Source organism: Tachyglossus aculeatus, chromosome 21 (assembly GCF_015852505.1).
Source record: "Tachyglossus aculeatus isolate mTacAcu1 chromosome 21, mTacAcu1.pri, whole genome shotgun sequence".
In the NCBI taxonomy this organism is placed as follows: domain Eukaryota; kingdom Metazoa; phylum Chordata; class Mammalia; order Monotremata; family Tachyglossidae; genus Tachyglossus; species Tachyglossus aculeatus.
The window spans coordinates 8724959-8741968 of record NC_052086.1 but is presented as its reverse complement, the minus strand read 5'-3'; the positions used below and the strand labels follow the sequence as shown (position 1 = coordinate 8741968).

General features: G+C 50.1%; 1 protein-coding gene across 1 annotated transcript; it reads right to left on the bottom strand.

The window, feature by feature from the left end:
• Positions 1-2936: 2936 nt before the first annotated feature.
• On the bottom strand, positions 2937-13147 carry OAS1 (2'-5'-oligoadenylate synthetase 1). Its single transcript, XM_038763804.1, has 6 exons — positions 12814-13147; positions 10643-10925; positions 7980-8158; positions 5925-6163; positions 4643-4772; positions 2937-3431 (listed from the first exon to the last, which is right to left on the bottom strand). Exons 1-6 carry the CDS (start codon positions 12997-12999, stop codon positions 3390-3392), a joined length of 1059 nt encoding a protein of 352 aa, XP_038619732.1. The 5' UTR covers positions 13000-13147; the 3' UTR covers positions 2937-3389.
• Positions 13148-17010: the final 3863 nt, after the last annotated feature.

The following is a 17010-nucleotide window of genomic DNA, read 5'->3' as shown; positions in this document are numbered from 1 at the left end:
GCTCAGTCTGGGAATGATGAAACAGTATGGCCTAGTGGATAGAGCACTGGCCTGAGTGTCAGAAGGACCTGGGTTCTAATCCCGGCTCCTCTACTCATCCGCTGCGTGACTTTGGGCAAGTCACTTTACTTCTCTGGGCCTCAGTCCCCTCATCTGTAAAATGGGGATGAAGACTGTGAGCCCCATGTGGGATATGGACTGTGTCCAACCCAATTGACTTGTATATCTACCTCAGAGCCTAGTACCATGCCATTATTATTACAGTGTCTGGCACATAGTAAGGGTTTAACAAATACCATAAAAAAGTAATTACTAAATTGCGGTATTTGTTAAGCGCTTGCTATGTGCCAAGCACTGTCTTAAGCGCTGGGGTGGAAACAAGATAAATCCATCAGTCAATCAGTGGTATTTATTGAGCACTGACTTTGTGCAGAACACTGAACTAAGTACTTGGGAGAGTACAATACAACAGAGTTGGTTGATATATTCCCTGCCCACGGTCAGCTTAGATTCTAGAGGGGAGCTTAAAGTCTAGAGGGGGAAACAGACATTAATATAAACAAATATGATGTATAGATGAAGATGATTGGTTCAGATACAGTCCCTGTCCCACCTGGGGATAACAGTCCAATCGAAGAGATACCAGGTATCGTATCCCCATTTTACGGATGAGGAGACCGAGGCCCAGAGAAGTGAAGTGACTTAGCCCCAGGGCAGCAGATCCTTCTTCATGCTCAGTATTTTATCTTTGATTCCCAGCCTCCCTGTCCTTTCACCTGGGATCCCACCAAGTCCCATGGCTCAGAAACGGGGACCCGGAAGGGGGACACCGCAACTCTGGAGTGATGGGGGTGGGGGCAGTCTCCGGCTTACCCATCTCCACCAAACACGCTCAGGGCTGTTATGAAAACTTTGACCCTGGGCTCCACTTATCTTTGGCTTCCTCCCCGTTGTCAGCCAGCCAGCTGCACATCCTCCCTTCTACCAGGCCTTCCCGCATGAGCTCCTCCCTGCTCCCCTCAGGGCTCAGAGAAAGACCTGTTTTCAGGACACGGAGGCAGACGGAGCCCAGAGCCGGGAGAAGTCAGCGGAGGAAGGAGGCAAAACCCAGGGCCGGAAGAGAAAGTTCTCTGCAGGGGAAGGAAGTAGAGAGAGCCCAGGACCCCGAGAGACAGAGCTATCAGCAGTGGGAGGAGGCAGGATACAATGCCTGGAGAGAGAGTTGTCCGGAGTAGAAGGAGACAGACAGAGTCCAGGACTGGAGAGAGAGAGAGAGAGAGCTGTCTTTAGGGGAAGGAGGCAGAACCCAGGGCTTGGAGATAGAGTTGTCAGGAGTAGGAGACAGACAGAGCCCAGGGCCCGGAGAGACAGGGCTGCCTGAGGGAAAGGAGGCAGAACCCAGGACCTGGAGATGGAGTTGTCAGGAGTAGGAGAGAGACAGAGCTGTCTGAGAGAAAGGAGGCAGAGCCCAGGACCCGGAGAGAGAGCTGTTGGCAGGAGAAGAAGACGGACAGAACCCAGGGCCCAGGCCAGGTCCCAGCAGGATCCAGCGTTCAGACCCTCTACAAGGCCTCCTGCTCCACCCTCACAGCCTTCCCGTGCCCCCTCCTCATCTCCCCCAGCCCCCGGCCGTGCCCCCTCCTTGCCGGCTGGTGCCCGCACAGCTGCGGCTCTGTCCCCCCATCTCCCCAGGGCCTCGCTGTTGCCGCCGGGTGGCTTCCTCCCCGCCCCAGACCCACTGTGGGGGGGAAGGGTCGCCCAGCCGCCCACCCCTGGGGGCCACAAACAGGAAGCGGCTCTGCGCTTGGCTGCAGCAACCCCGCTCTGCAGGCCCCCGCTGCCGGCCCGGGACACCCACCCCTACGTGCCGCCCCTCCCGGCCCCCCACCCCCAGCCCCTCCGCAGTGTCACCTGCCGCTGTGAATCGCTCCAGCAGCATGGCCTAGTGGACAGATCCCGGGCCTGGGCGTCAGAAGGTCATGGGTTCTAATGTCGGCACCGCCACTTGTCTCCTGTGTGACCTTTGGCAAGTCACTTCACGTCTCTAGGCCTCAGTTCCTTCATCTGTGAAACGGGGGTTGAGACTGTGAGCCCCATCTCCCTGACTTCCCCATCACTGTAGACGGCACTACCATCCTTCCCGTCTCACAAGCAGCCTTGGTGTCATCCTTGACTCCGCTCCCTCATTCACCCCACACATCCAATCTGACCCCAAAGCCTGCCGGTCTCACCTCCACAGCATCGCCAAAATCCGCCCTTTCCTCTCCATCCAAAACACTACCTTGCTGGTACAGTCTCTCATCCTATCCTGACTGGATTACTGCATCGGCCTCCTTTCTGATCTCCCAACCTCCTGTCTCTCCTCACTTCAGTCTATACTTCACTCTGCTGCCCAGATTATCTTTCTACAGAAGAGCTCTGGATATGTCACCCCCCTCCTCAAAAATCTCCAGTGGTTGCCTATCAACCTTCACACGAAACTAAAACTCCTCACTATTGGCTTCAAAACTCTCCGCCACCTTTTCCCCTCCTACCTCACTTCCCTTTTCTCCTTCTCCAGCCCAGCCCGCACACTCCACTCCACTCTGCCGTCGCTAACCTCCTCACTGGGCCTCACTAAGATCACCCTGCACTAAGATCAATCTGACCCCAGCCCCCCATCCTCGGAAATCCCAGTTCCCCCACTTCTCCTTCACGGGTCATCACCTTTTTTCTTCCCTGCTCAGCCAGCTCCCTCTCCCACATACGCACGAATGCAAACACACACCCACTCACAGGCACACATTCCATCTGCACCTCCTCCGGGAAGCCCTCCCCCCCAGGGCCTGGAAGCAGTTCAGCCTCCCCTCCCTCTGTCCCTGCTCTTCTGCCCTGCGTCTCTGTCCTCCTTACTCTTGGCACCAGCAGAAGGACAAAGCGTTCACACCACTCCCCGGTAGGAGCCAAAACGCTTTATTATGTATTACATTTGGCCCACCCGGCAGCCGGGACAGGTTTGGAGAATCAGTCGAGCACTCCGTAATATTTCTTGAGCGCCCACCGCATGCAGAGCAATGTGGTACAGTTGGGAGAGTACAGCAGAGTTGGAAGGCAGGAACCCTGTCCTCAAGGAGTTTACAATTTAGTAATATAGCAACAATAATGATGGCATTTGGTAAGCGCTTACTATGTGCCAAGCACTGTTCTAAGCAATCATAATTATTTAGTGCTTGCAGTGTGCAGAGCACTGTACTAAGAGTGGAGTGGATGAACAGACCCTCTGTCTCCATTGACCGAAGGCAGAAGTTGCGTCGTAACAATGCAGGTCTCCGTGTCCTGACCCCTAAGACCTCCCAGTCCATGCCAAATCCTCCAGCGGAGACTCTTCTGGGGAGGCTGGCCGGAGCAGATCATAACAGCCAGCAGGATGACTCCTCGCTGTGCGTAATGACCTTGTGAGAGAGGTTTCCAAAGGCACAAGGCAAGTTAATCAAAGGAGTCCTTGGATTAGAGGTTAAAAGGTGGCTTCTGCTTTTTTCCGGTGTCTACTTCATCTGAAGCGGGAAGGCAGACACGGTCTTTGGAAGTGGTCTTAGCACTGGATTGGTGCCCCCCCCCCCCCACCCCCCCCACCACCCGTAGTTTTCATTTTTGTACTCTGGGTCTCGCTCAGAGCCAAGGCTCGGAGATTTTCCTGTTCTCGGAAGACCTGGGTCCTGCATCAGTGAGCGTGAGAGGAAGATGACAGTGCGCTCAGTCACGGTTCCCAAAATGCCAACAGGCCCAGTAGGAGGGCCAACACCTAGGCCAGGAAATGGTAAATGGAGGGGTGGCATTGAGGGAGAGAAGGATGGAAGGAGAGAGGGCAAGGATGGAGGGAGGGAGGGAGGGAGGATAGGAGGAGAGGGAAGGATGGAGGAAGGGAGGAAGATGGATGGGTGGGAGGAAAGGAGGAAGGAGGGAGGGAAGGATGGGAGGACAAGGAAGGAAGGAGAGGGAGGGAAGCTTTCCTGGTCCCTGCCATTTCCCCAGAGCCATTCCCAGTGTTGTCTCTGGGAATGACTAAGGAATCATCCGATTCATCCAGGCTGAGAGCTGGAAGTTGGAGGTTCTAAGGACTCCCTGCCCACTGCCCTGGCAAACCCCATAGACGTGTTAGTAGGCAGAGGGCCCCTGCGTCAAGAGGAGTTCAAAACACCTACTCTGGTGGCATCAGTTTGGAAGCCTGGAGACAGAGGGCAGGGGGCTGGGACTTGAGCTTGGACACTGCACAGCATGTTGCCCCATCCCCCAAGATGCCTGTTATCGAGCAAAATTACCGGTGGAAAAGAACCCTCACTGTTAAAGAGATCAGATGCAGCATAGCCTAGTGGATAGAGCAGGGGACTGGGATTCAGAAGACCTACGTTCCAATCCCAGCTCCGCCACGGGCCTGCAGGGTGACCTTGGGCAAATCACCGAAATCCTCTGGCCCTCAGTTACCTTCTCTGGAAAATGGGGATTGAAGTCCTCCCTCTCGTTCCCTTTAAGATCGGTAGCCCTATGTGGGACAGGGCCCATGTCTGGTCTGATGGTCTTGAATTTATCTTAGTCCATGGCACGGAGTCTTTGTTATTATTATTGTTAGGCACGGGGCTTATTCATTCGCTCCTTAGTCTCTCACCGGGACATTCCAGGGCTTCACATCCCATCTGGTGCACCAGATCTCAGCTTCCTTTGCAAGCAGTTGCCAATTCCAATTCAACCCTCCTCCTACATCTCCGGTTGGGTCGGCTGGGTCCAGGATGACGGGCCTGAGGTCCAACGGGAAGAGGCGGAATCGGTGAAAACTTCTCCCCAAGCGGGAGGGAACCAGGCCTCCCACCTGCCAGCCGCCCCCACCCCCCAACCCTGGTGGAAGCCCCTTTAAAGCCTCCCTCTCCTCAGACAGAGATGCTTAGTTTCCGCCCACCCCCGGCCTCCTGCATTTCTGGATTGTCAGCTCCTTGTGACTTTGGGCAAGTCACTTCACTTCTCTGGGCCTCAGTTATCTCATCTGTAAAATGGGGATTCATTCATTCAATCGTAATTATTGAGCGCTTACTGTCTGTACAGCACTGTACTAAGCTTAAGCCCCACGTGAGATGGGGACTGTGTCCAACCTTATTCTCTTCTGTTCACCTCAGTGCTTAGTACGGTCCCTGGTACAGATACCACAATTATTATTATTATTATTATTATTATTATTCCTTGAGGGCGGGGATCAGATCTGCTAATTCTTTTGGACTCACCCGAGTGCTCAGCACAACACACAGGAGGTGCTCAATAAATGCTTTTCCTCGATTCATTTTCCTCCGCGGGGAATCCTGGCCTGCTACGGGTAGAATGAACCACCCCCCCGGGCGTGGGGGTGGTGGCTGAACCCCAAATCCGCTGGATTTCCCCGGCTTGGAACCCTCATTACTTGACGGGTTGATTGGGGAGCAGGGAAGGGAGAATAATAATAATAATAATAATATTAACTGTGTTTTTTGCTAAGCACTATGAGCCAGGCGCTGTTCTAAGTGCTGCGATAGATACAAGCCTGTCTACATGTTTTGTTTTGTTGTCCGTCTCCCCCTTCTAGACCGTGAGCCCGTCTCATAGTAGGGACCATCTCCATATGTTGCCAACTTGTACTTTCCAAGCGCTTAGTACAGTGCACTGCACACAGTAAGCGCTCAATAAATATGATTGAGTGAATGAATACAAGCAAATCGGGTTAGCCTCTGTCCTACATGGGGGTCACGCTCTTAATCCCTATTTTACAGATGAGGTAACTGAGGCCCAGAGAAACGAAGTGACTTGCCCAAGGTTACACAGCAGACAAGCGGCGGAGCCGCGATTAGAACCCAGGGCCTTCTGACTCCTGGGCCCATGTTCTATCCACTGCGCCATACTGCTTAGCCAACAGATGGGATTAGAACCTGGTTTTACGGAGCTGTTTCCTCAAGAAGTCTCCAATGATGGCGTTCGCAAAGTCATAGTAGACTGTCCAGTAGATCAGGAGTTCCTTATAGCGTTTGACCAGCTCCAGAACGGTTCGGAAGCCCTCAGCTGTTTCGAACGCTGTACTCTGGCTCCCTTTCTCCCAGGCATAGACGGTCAAGAGCTCCAGGGCGTACTTAGGGGGCAGGGACCTGCTGTTCTGGAGTTTCTCCTTGCACTGAGGGAAGAAAAGACTGCTATTCATTCATTCATTTATTCATTCAACTGTACGTATTGAGCGTTTACCATATGCAGAGAACCATACCAAGCAAGCGCTTCCTCCCTTCAAAGCCCTACTGAGAGCTCACCTCCTCCAGGAGGCCTTCCCAGACTGAGCCCCCTCCTTCCTCTCCCCCTCCCCACCCCCCCCACCCTACCTTCTTCCCCTCCCCACCGCTCCTGTATATATGTTTGTACAGATTTATTACTCTATTTTACTTGTACATATTTACTATTCTATTTATTTTATTCCGTTAATAGGCTTCGTTTTGTTGTCTGTCTCCCCCTTCTAGACTGTGAGCCCCTTGTTGGGTAGGGACCGTCTCTATATGTTGCCAACTTGTACTTCCCAAGCGCTTAGTACAGTGCTCTGCACACAGTAAGCGCTCAATAAATACAATTGAATGAATGAATGAACGGGAGAGTCCGCTACAACAAGAAACGGATACATTCCCTTCCCACAATGAGCTTAGAGTCTTGGGTGGGGAGGGAGACAAATGTTAATATAAATAAATGACAGATATGGATGTAAGTGCCGTGGGGCTGTGAGGGGTGAGTGAACACGGGAGCAAAGTCGGGGCGACGCATAAGGGTGTGGGAGAAGAGGAAAGGAGGGCTTAGTCAGGGAAGACCTCTTGAAGGAAATGGGCCCATGATAAGGCTTTGAAGCGGGTCGGGGGAGAGTCATTGTCTGTTGGATTTGAGGAGGGAGGGCATTCCGGGACAGAGGCAGGAGGTAGGTGAGGCACATAGTAAGCGCTTAACAAATACCATCATTATTATTAGTATTACACTATTACTACCACCACTCCTCCTCCTCCTCCTCCTCCTAATAATAATAGCAATAATAATAATGGGAAGAGTCAGACGACCTCAGAAAGAAGAAATGCCCAGTTGACTCCCAGCGTTTGCTTCGGCCACCAGTTTGAATCACCTTTCTGTAAATTATCATTATTGTTGTTATTTTTGTTAAACGCTCACTATGCGTCAAGCACTGTTCTAAGAACGAGGAGGATACAAGTTAATCAGGTCGGACACGGTCCCTGCGACACGCGAGGCTCACGGTCTAAGTGGGAAGGAGAACAGGTTTTGAATCCCCGTTATTTTTTACAGTTGAGGAAACTGAGGCCCAGGAAAGTTCAGTCACTTGCCCAAGGTCACCTAGCAACCAATTGACAGAGTTGGGATTAAAATCCAAGTCTTCTGACTTGGAGAAGCAGCGTGGCTCAGTGGAAAGAGCCCGGGCTTGGAAGTCAGAGGTCATGGGTTCTATTCCTGGCTCTGCCACTTGTCAGCTGTGTGACTTTGCGCAAGTCACTTCACTTCTCTGTGCCTCAGTTACCTCATCTGTAAAATGGGGGTGAAGACTGTGAGCCCCACGTGGGACAACCTGATCACTTTGTATCCCCCCAACGCTTAGAACAGTGCTTTGCCCATAGTAAGCGCTTAACAAATACCATCATTATTCTGACCCACAGGCCCAGGGTCCTTCCACTAGGCCACACTGCTTCTCTGCTAATCTATTTTAAGGTCTGCTCCACCCTCCAGACTGTGAGCTTCTCGTGGGCAGGGAGAGTGCCTATCAACTCTATTGTACTTTCCGGAGCACTTAGGGCAATGCTCTACACCTAGTAAGGGCTCAGTACAGTGCTTTGCACATAGTAAGCGCTTAATAAATGCCATCATTATTATTATTATCAGTAAATTCCACTGATTGATTGACTGATTGAGAGGAGGAGGGAGGGGCCCTGGGATCGATTGATCGGTTACCCTACCTGAATATACCAGTACTTCACCAGACGGATCAGACTCTTCAGCTTGGTGCAGCGTTCTGTGAGAAATTTCTTCTGCAGCTCAGTGAAGCAGGTAGAGAATTCGCCCCCAATATTGCAGGCCTTTATGAGTTCAATATAGATCTCAGGTTTAGGCTTTACGAAATTCGCAGTTATCTGACCTGGTGTGGAAAACAAACACATCTAGGTGATTTTAGGATCTGGGTTCTAATATCAGCTCTGCCACTTAACTGCTGTGTGGCCTTCGGCAAGTCACTTCACTTCTCGGAAGGCTCGGTTTCCTCATCTGTAAAACGGGGATTCAATACCTGACCTTCCTCCTACTCAGACAGTGAGCCCCGTGTGGGACGGGGATGCTATCTGACTGTATTGTATCGATCCTAGGGATTAGCACAGTGCTTAGAACACAGAAAGCACTTAACAAATATCACAATTATTACATCTGGAAGGTGAAACAGTACCCAGAAGCTATGTGGCCTAGTGGAAAGATTCCAGGCCTGGGAGTTAGAGGACCTGAGTTCTAATCCTGGCTGCAAAATGGGGATTAAGTACCTGCTCTCCCTTATTCAGTCAATTCAGTCGTATTTATTGAGCACTTAGTGTGTACAGAGTACTGTACTAAGTGCTTGGAAGGTACAATTCAGCGACAAATAGAGACAGTCCCTGCCCACAACAGGCTCACAGTCTAGAAGGGGGGAGACAGACATCAAAACAAGTTAACAGGCGTCGATAGCATCAGTATAGAGTTATAGATGTATACACATCGTTAATATAAAGAAATAGAATTATTACTATGTACATATATACACAAGTATATAGAGAAGCAGCGTGGCTCAGTGGAAAGAGCAGGGGCTTTGGAGTCAGAGGTCATGAGTTCAAATCCCGGCTCTGCCAATTGTCAACCGTGTGACTTTGGGCAAGTCACTTAACTTCTCTGTGCCTCAGTTACCTCATCTGTAAAATGGGGATTAAGACTGTGAGCCCCCCGTGGGACAACCTGATCACCTTGTAACCTCCCCAGTGCTTAGAACAGTGCTTTGCACATAGTAAGCACTTAATAAATGCCATTATTATTATTATTATTCCAGAATTTCCCTCCAAGCCAATACCCTCCCTCTAGACTGTAAATTCGTTGTGGGCAGGGAATGTGTCTGTTTATTGTTGTATTGGGCTCTCCCAAGCTCTTAGTACAGTGCTCTGCACACAGTAAGTGCTCAATACATATGACTGACTGACTGATGGACTGAATGAATAAATGAATTCAGTTGTCCCCACTAGACTGCAGCTAGCTCTGGGCTGGAATGAGCTTGCTTATCCACATCAGGCATCCTACATAGTGAAAGAGAAAACCTGGGAAGCTTAGTGGGAATAGAATTCCCACCCCAGGAATCAGTCCGCTTACCCCTTCTAGTTGTAAATTGCTTATGTCTGTCTCCCCCATTAAATGGTAAGCAACTGGAGGGCGCTTGCCCCATGCAAAGCACTGCACCAAGTGTTGCCTCCTTAGAGAGAAGCAGCGTGGCCTGGTGGAACGAGCACGGGCCCGGGAGTCAGAGGTCGTGAGTTCTAATCCCGGCTCTGCCACCTGTCTGCCGTGTGACCTGGGGCCAGTCACTTCACTTCTCGGTGCTTCAGTTACCTCATCTGTAAAATGGGGATCAAGACTGGGAGCCTCATCTGGGACAGGGACCAGTCCCAACTTGACTACCTTGAATCTATCCCAGTGCTTAGAACAGTGCAAATACCACAATTATTATTATTAATAATTATATTAATAATAATAATAATAAGGCTATGCTCACCACACCACAGCTGAACTATGGGTGGGTGGGACATCAATCTATCAAACAGAGACTCCTTACCATTGGCTTCAAAGTCCTCAGTCAGCTCACCCACGGCTACCTCACCTCACTAATCTACTTCTACTCTACCTTGTTGGGGCAGGGAACGTGTTTACCAACGCATCCTATACTAAGCGCTCAGTTCAGTGGTCTGCACACAGTGAGTACTCGATAAATATTATTGATTAATTTCTACTACTACTAGTACTACTGCTAGTAGTACTGCTTGTAGTACTAGTACTACTAGGCATCACCCAAGGCATCAATCCTATTGATTGCTTACAGTGTGCACAGCACTGTACTAAGCACTTGGGAGCGTACAAAATAACAATAAACAGACACAATCCCTGCCACAAAATGAGCTTACAGTCTAGAGGGGGAAGCAGATATTAATATAAATAAATGAATTAAAGATATGTACACAAATGCTATGGGGCTGGGAGGGGGGAATGAATAAAGGGAGCGAGTCAAGGCTTAAGCTCTTACTATGTGCCCAGCACTGTTCTAACCGCTGGGGTAGATACAAGGCCATCAGGTTGTCCCACGTGGAACTCAATGTCTTAATCCCCGTTTTACATTCATTCAATCGTATTTATCGAGCGCTTACTGTGTGCAGAGCATTGTACCAAGCGCTTACCAGATGAGGTAATTGAGGCACAGGGAAGTTAAGTGGCTTGCCTAAGGTGATATAGCAAATGGCAGAGTCGGGATTAGAACCCACGTCCTCTGACTCCCAAGCCTGTGCTCTTTCCACTAAGCTATGCTGCTACTATTACTACTACTTCTACTTCAGTGGGCTCTCACCCAAGGCATCGTAGGCTGGCAGGACATCAAAGTCCACCCATTCTCTGCCGTCTCCTGACATCAGTTGAAAACTGAGCACCCGAGGGTTGTCATGCCTTGAGATCTGAAATTTCACTCGTAACCGTTGCTCTTTTTCCCAGATTTGCAGCTGCTTCATGATTTCCTGGAGGATCTCTCTCCGGTCCCTGAGTTGTTGCTGGTAGCTTTGGAGGGAGCTGACGAACACCACCAGGTCGGCGTCGGAACCACCTTTCAGGGAAGTGCCTTTGCCCGATGACCCTCCCTGAAGAGGAAGGAAGAATGTCATTAAAGGAAGGGAGGAAGGAAGGTAAGAAGGAAGAAACGATGTAATGGCTTCATCCCCAGAGCCTCCGAACGCCCCGTCCCTCCGAAGCGCTGGGGGCCTTACAAGGTAGTCACATTGACCACAGTCTTGATCCCTCCATTTTCCAGATGAGGTCACTGAAGCCTGGAGAAGTAAAGCGACTGGCCCAAGGCCACCCAGCAGACAGGTGGCGGAGGCGGGATTCGAACCCCCGACCTGTGGCGGCCTAGCCCGGGCTCTGGCCACTGGGCCACCCCTCTCTCTGGTCCTGCCCCCCATCGCTGACCTCCCATGATGCTCCCCCGCCTCGACGCTGTCCGGTCTGGTCCGTCTCCAGTCCCTGTCCGGTCCCAGTCCTGTCCTGTTGTGTCTGGTCCGAATCCTGTCTGGTCCCAGTCCTGTCCAGGCCTGTCTGGTCCCAGTCCTGTCCGTCCCTGTCCAGTCCCAGTCCTGTCCTGTCCTGCCTGGTCCGGTCCAGTCCGGTCCTAGTCCTGTCCTGTCTGGTCCCAGTCCTGTCCGAGTCCTGTCCGGTCCTGTCCTGTCTGGTCCTGTCCTGTCTTGGCTGGTCCCGCTCCTGTACGGTCCCACTCCTGTCCGGTCCTGTCCTGTCCTGTCAGTCCCTGTCTGGTCCCACTCCTGTCCTGTCCTGTCAGTCCCTGTCTGGTCCCACTCCTGTCCGGTCCTGTCCTGTCAGTCCCTGTCTGGTCCTGTCCTGTCCAGTCCTGTCCTGTCGGTCCCTGTCCAGTCCCAGTCCTGTTCTGTCCGGTCCTGTCTGGTCCCAGTCCTGTCTGAGTCCTGTCCGGTCCTGTCCTGTCTGGTCCTGTCCTGTCCTGTCTGGTCCTGGTTCTGTCCGGTCCCACTCCTGTCCTGTCCTGTCAGTCCCTGTCTGGTCCCACTCCTGTCCGGTCCTGTCCTGTCCTGTCGCTCCCTGTCTGGCCCTGTCAATCAATCAATCAATCAATCAATCGTATTTATTGAGCACTTACTATGTGCAGAACACCGTACTAAGCGCTTGGGAAAGTACAAGTTGGCAACATATAGAGACGGTCCCTACCCAACAGTGGGCTCACAGTCTAGAAGGGGGAGACAGGGAACAAAACAAAACATATTAACAAAATAAAATAAATAGAATAGATATGGACAAGTAAAATAAATAAATAAATAGAGTAATAAATACGTACATACATATATACAGGTGCCTGTCCTGTCCTGTCGGTGTCTGTCCAGTCCCAGTCCTGTCCTGTCCGGTCCTGTCTGGTCCCAGTCCTGTCTGGTCCCGGTTCTGTCCGGTCCCACTCCTGTTCTGTCCTGTCCTGTCAGTCCCTGTCCGGTCCCACTCCTGTCCGGTCCTGTCCTGTCCTGTCGCTCCCTGTCTGGTCCTGTCAATCAATCAATCAATCAATCAATCGTATTTATTGAGCACTTACTATGTGCAGAACACCGTACTAAGCGCTTGGGAAAGTACAAGTTGGCAACATATAGAGACGGTCCCTACCCAACAGTGGGCTCACAGTCTAGAAGGGGGAGACAGGGAACAAAACAAAACATATTAACAAAATAAAATAAATAGAATAGATATGGACAAGTAAAATAAATAAATAAATAGAGTAATAAATACGTACATACATATATACAGGTGCCTGTCCTGTCCTGTCGGTGTCTGTCCAGTCCCAGTCCTGTCCTGTCCGGTCCTGTCTGGTCCCAGTCCTGTCTGGTCCCGGTTCTGTCCGGTCCCACTCCTGTCCGGTCCTGCCCAGTCATGTCGGTCCCTGTCCAGTCCCAGTCCTGTCCTGTCTGGTCCCAGTACTGTCCGGTCCCGTCCGGTCGTGTCCTGTCCCGGTGTCACCTTGACGACTTTGAGGACGCGGACGGGCGGGCGGGCATCTCGGAAGCCCCTCTGCTTGAGGAACTCGCAGATATCCCGGACGGCCTGGCGGATCTGGGTCCGGAACTTCGTGTCCGGCAGCAGGACCGCTGCGATGAACCCGTCCAGCTCCCGAGGATGCATGTCCGCCACCAGCCTCCGCTCCATCCCCACCAAAAGAAAGGGGGTCGGGCAGGGGGCTGCAGAGAAGGGTGAGGGGCTCTGAGGGAGGAGAGAGGTGTTGGCTGCGGAGCTGTCAGGCTACCTGGCTGCTCTGAGCGTCCCCCAGGCCTGCCTCCCCATCAGTTTCGTTTCCTGCTTGGGGCTGGGCGAGCCGGACATCTGGGTCCTGCCCCCGCCCGGCCTGCCTCCCCATTAGTTTCGTTTCCTATTTGGGGCTGGACGAGCCGGACGCCTGGGTCCCGCCTTCCCTCCTTGTCATCGGGGCCAGGGGGAAAGATCCCTCGGATAACCCCCTTCATTCATTCATTGAACGCTTAATGTGTACAGAGCACTGTACGAAGCGTTTGGGAAGTACAAATCGGCAACCAATAGAGACGGTCCCAACCTAACAACGGTCTAGAAGGGGGAGACAGACAAAAAACCCCCTAACACAACAAGTAGACGGGTGTCAATGCCAACAGAATAAATAGAATTATTGCTATATACACATCATTAATAAAATAGAGTAATAACCTAACAACGGTCTAGAAGGGGGAGACAGACAAAAAAACCCCTAACACAACAAGTAGACAGGTGTCAATGCCAACAGAATAAATAGAATTATTGCTATATACACATCATTAATAAAATAGAGTAATAAGTATGTATAAACACAAGTAGTGTGGGGAGGGGAAGGGGGTAGGCTGGGGGAGGGGGTCTATGGGAAGGGGAGGAGGAGAGGAAAAAGGGGGCTCAGTCCGGGAAGGCCTCCCGGAGGAGGTGAGCTCTCAGTAGGGCTTTGAAGGGAGGAAGAGAGCTAGCTTGGTGGATGTATGGAGGGAGGGCATTCCAGGCCAGGGGGAGGATGCCCGTGTACAGTGCTCTGCACATAGTAAGTGCTCAATAAATACTATTGGCTGAGAGTGGAAAGAGCCCGGGCCTGGGAGTGAGAGGACCTGGGTTCTCATCCCGGCTCTGCCACTTGCCTGCTGAGACACCTTGGGCGATTCACTTGACTTTTCGGTTTCTCCGTTTCTTCATCTGTGAAATGGGGATTCGATACCTGTCCTCCCTTCTCCTTAGAGCACAGAACCCACGTGGGACAGTGACTGTGTCCGACCTGATTATCTTATATTTTCCCCAAGCTTAGTACACTGCTTAGCACAAAGTTAGTGCTTAACATACCACATTTATTATTAGGACTGAAAGAACCCTAAAATGGTGGCTTTCTGGTTTAAGTGGTTTTTAAAACTTGACCCTCTCCAGTTCCCATCCCCTTAAAATCCCTAATTCTGTGTCTTCACCGACACTCAAAGGGAAAATTGGTACTCTCTGGTTAGAAGGCTCTGTCCCAAACAAAACCTATAAAGGGCGGTGGAAAGTCAAACACTCTTTCAGTTTCCTGGGGTTATCTGAAAAGAGAAAGAACATTCAAGAAGAAATCCATCAGTAGTATTTATTGAGAAAGGGCTAATCTTAAAGTAGGAGAGAAATCACCTCTTAATTCAATCCAAGGGGCCATTCCCCTTGGATTTCTTTCCGGTCCTACAGCGCTTATGTACAAGCATGCAATTTATTAATTTATATTCATGTCTGTCTCCTCAGTCAATCAATCATATTTATTGAGCATCTATTGAGTGCTGTACTAAGAGTATGGGAGAGTGCAAAACAACAGAATTAGCAGACACGTTCCCTGACCACAACAAACTTACAGTCTAGAGGGGGAGACAGATGTTAATATGAATAAAAAATAATTTATAATCTATAATTTAAAGATATGTACATATTTCTAGACTGTTAGCTTCTTATGGGCAGGGAGTATTTCTACCTACTCTGTTGTACTGTACTTTCCCAAGCGCTTCGTACAGTGCTCGGCACACAGTAAGCACTCAACAAATACCATGGATGGATCGATTGGTTCTTTATTCTGTTCTTCCGAGCACCTAGTTTGGTGCTCCGCACCAAGTGGGCGTTCAATAAGCACTGCTGCTACTACTACTAACTACTACCACTATTATCAATCAATCTATCGATAGTATGTATTGAGCGCTTACTGTGTTCAGAGCACTGTATTAAGCACTTTAGAGTACAACAACAGAGTTGGTAGACAGGATCCTTGCCCACAACGAGCTTCCAGACTAGAGGGGGAGACATTAAAATATATTTCAGATGTATACATAAGTGCTACTACCTCTGATACTTCTACTATTTATACCATCTTCAGCACTTTACTGTGTATGCATAGTCAACTGATGATTTAATGATTTACTCTGATTCCACCATCCATAAATATTGGATTGTAAGCTCCCTGTGGGCAAGGAACACCTGATTCTTTGGGATTTTCTTAAGTTGGTGTAATGGATTGACCTCAGTGCTTACCACAAACCATTCCTGACCACGAAAAAAAAGTACCTATGGTCCATTTAAAGCTGACCAATCCTCCCAGATAATCACTTTCCCAAACGCTTGACAATTCTATTGACCGTGGCGAGATTGACATTTCAAGCCTAAAATATGCAAGATCAGTTAAGTTTGCCATGGCAGAATTAGGATGGACTCATAAATCAACTTAAATCCAATCTTACCAAAAAAAAAATGAAATTGCCATTTTTTTTTGGGTTCACCCAGAGGAGTAGAAATGGTTTTCATTCAACAGAACCTCCAAAACTCCACACCTGACTCACAGAAACCCTTTTCTCCCACAACAGCACCTGAAAGTCAGGTATCCAAGAGCCTCCCTGCCCCCCAAATACGCATGGGAGATGGGGGCCAAGGAAGCGGAGAATTTCAGTACCGCGGCGGGATTTCGGGCCATCATAGAGCTGCTCCGAAACTACGTCGATATCTGTATCTACTGGGCCCAGTATTACACTTTCCAGAACCAGGCTACTGGGAACTTCGTGAGGCAACAGCTGAAGAAGAAGAGGTATTTGGGCTCCCCAGCCCACCCCTATGACCTTACCCCCCCTGCATCCTCTCCCATTTTCACGGAATTTGCCGATAGGGAAGAAGACGGTTTCCAAGTTAAAGAAAACATCCCTGGAACTAGGAAACATGAACTAGGAAACTAGGAAAAAACTAGAAAAAACTAGAAAAAACTAGAAAAAAACTAGGAACTAGGAACCTGGAAACAAACGTGGCTCAGTGGAAAGAACATGGGCCTGGGCGTCAGAGGATCTGGGTTCTAATTCTGCCTCCACCACGTACCTGCCGTGTGATTTGGGGCAAGTCACAACTTGTCTGGGCCTCAGTTCCCTCACCTGTAAAGAGGGGATTCAATATCTGTTCTTCCTCCAGATGGTGAGCCCCATGGGGGACCCAATGAACTTGTATCTACCCCAGGGCTTGGTATAGTTCTTGGCACATAGTAAATCCTTAACAAATATTATTATTAATTAGGCAAATGATTCAGCTGGAAGCATTTGGTCTTTCCTGGATCTGGAGAGCGTGTGTTGGTTGAAGGGAAGGAAGAAAGCAACTCAGCTCCTTAAAGCCCTACCTGATCTCTGGGCACCAGGGCAATCAGAGCAGTAAGGCCAGTGCAGAAAGCACTAATTCTGTGTCTTCACCGACACTCGCAAGGGAAAATTGGTATTCTCCAGTTAGAAGGCTCTTTCCCAAACAAAACCTATAAAGGGCGGGGGAAAGTCAAACACTCTTTCAGTTTCCTGGGGTGATCTGAAAAGAGAAAGAGCATTCAAGAAGAAATCAATCAGTAGTATTTATTGAGAAAGGGCTAATCTTAAGGTAGGAGAGAAATCACCTCTGATCTCTGGGGAGCATTGGGGGCCAGGCCAGTGCTGGACCGGGAGTAAGGGGACCTGGGTTCTAATCCTAGCTCTACCACCTGCTGGCTAAATGATTTTGGACAAGTCTGGGCCTCAGTTTTCTCATGGATCATCATCATCATCATCAATCGTATTTATTGAGCGCTTACTGTGTGCAGAGCACTGTACTAAGCTCTTGGGAAGTACAAATTGGCAACATATAGAGACAGTCCCTACCCAACAGTGGGCT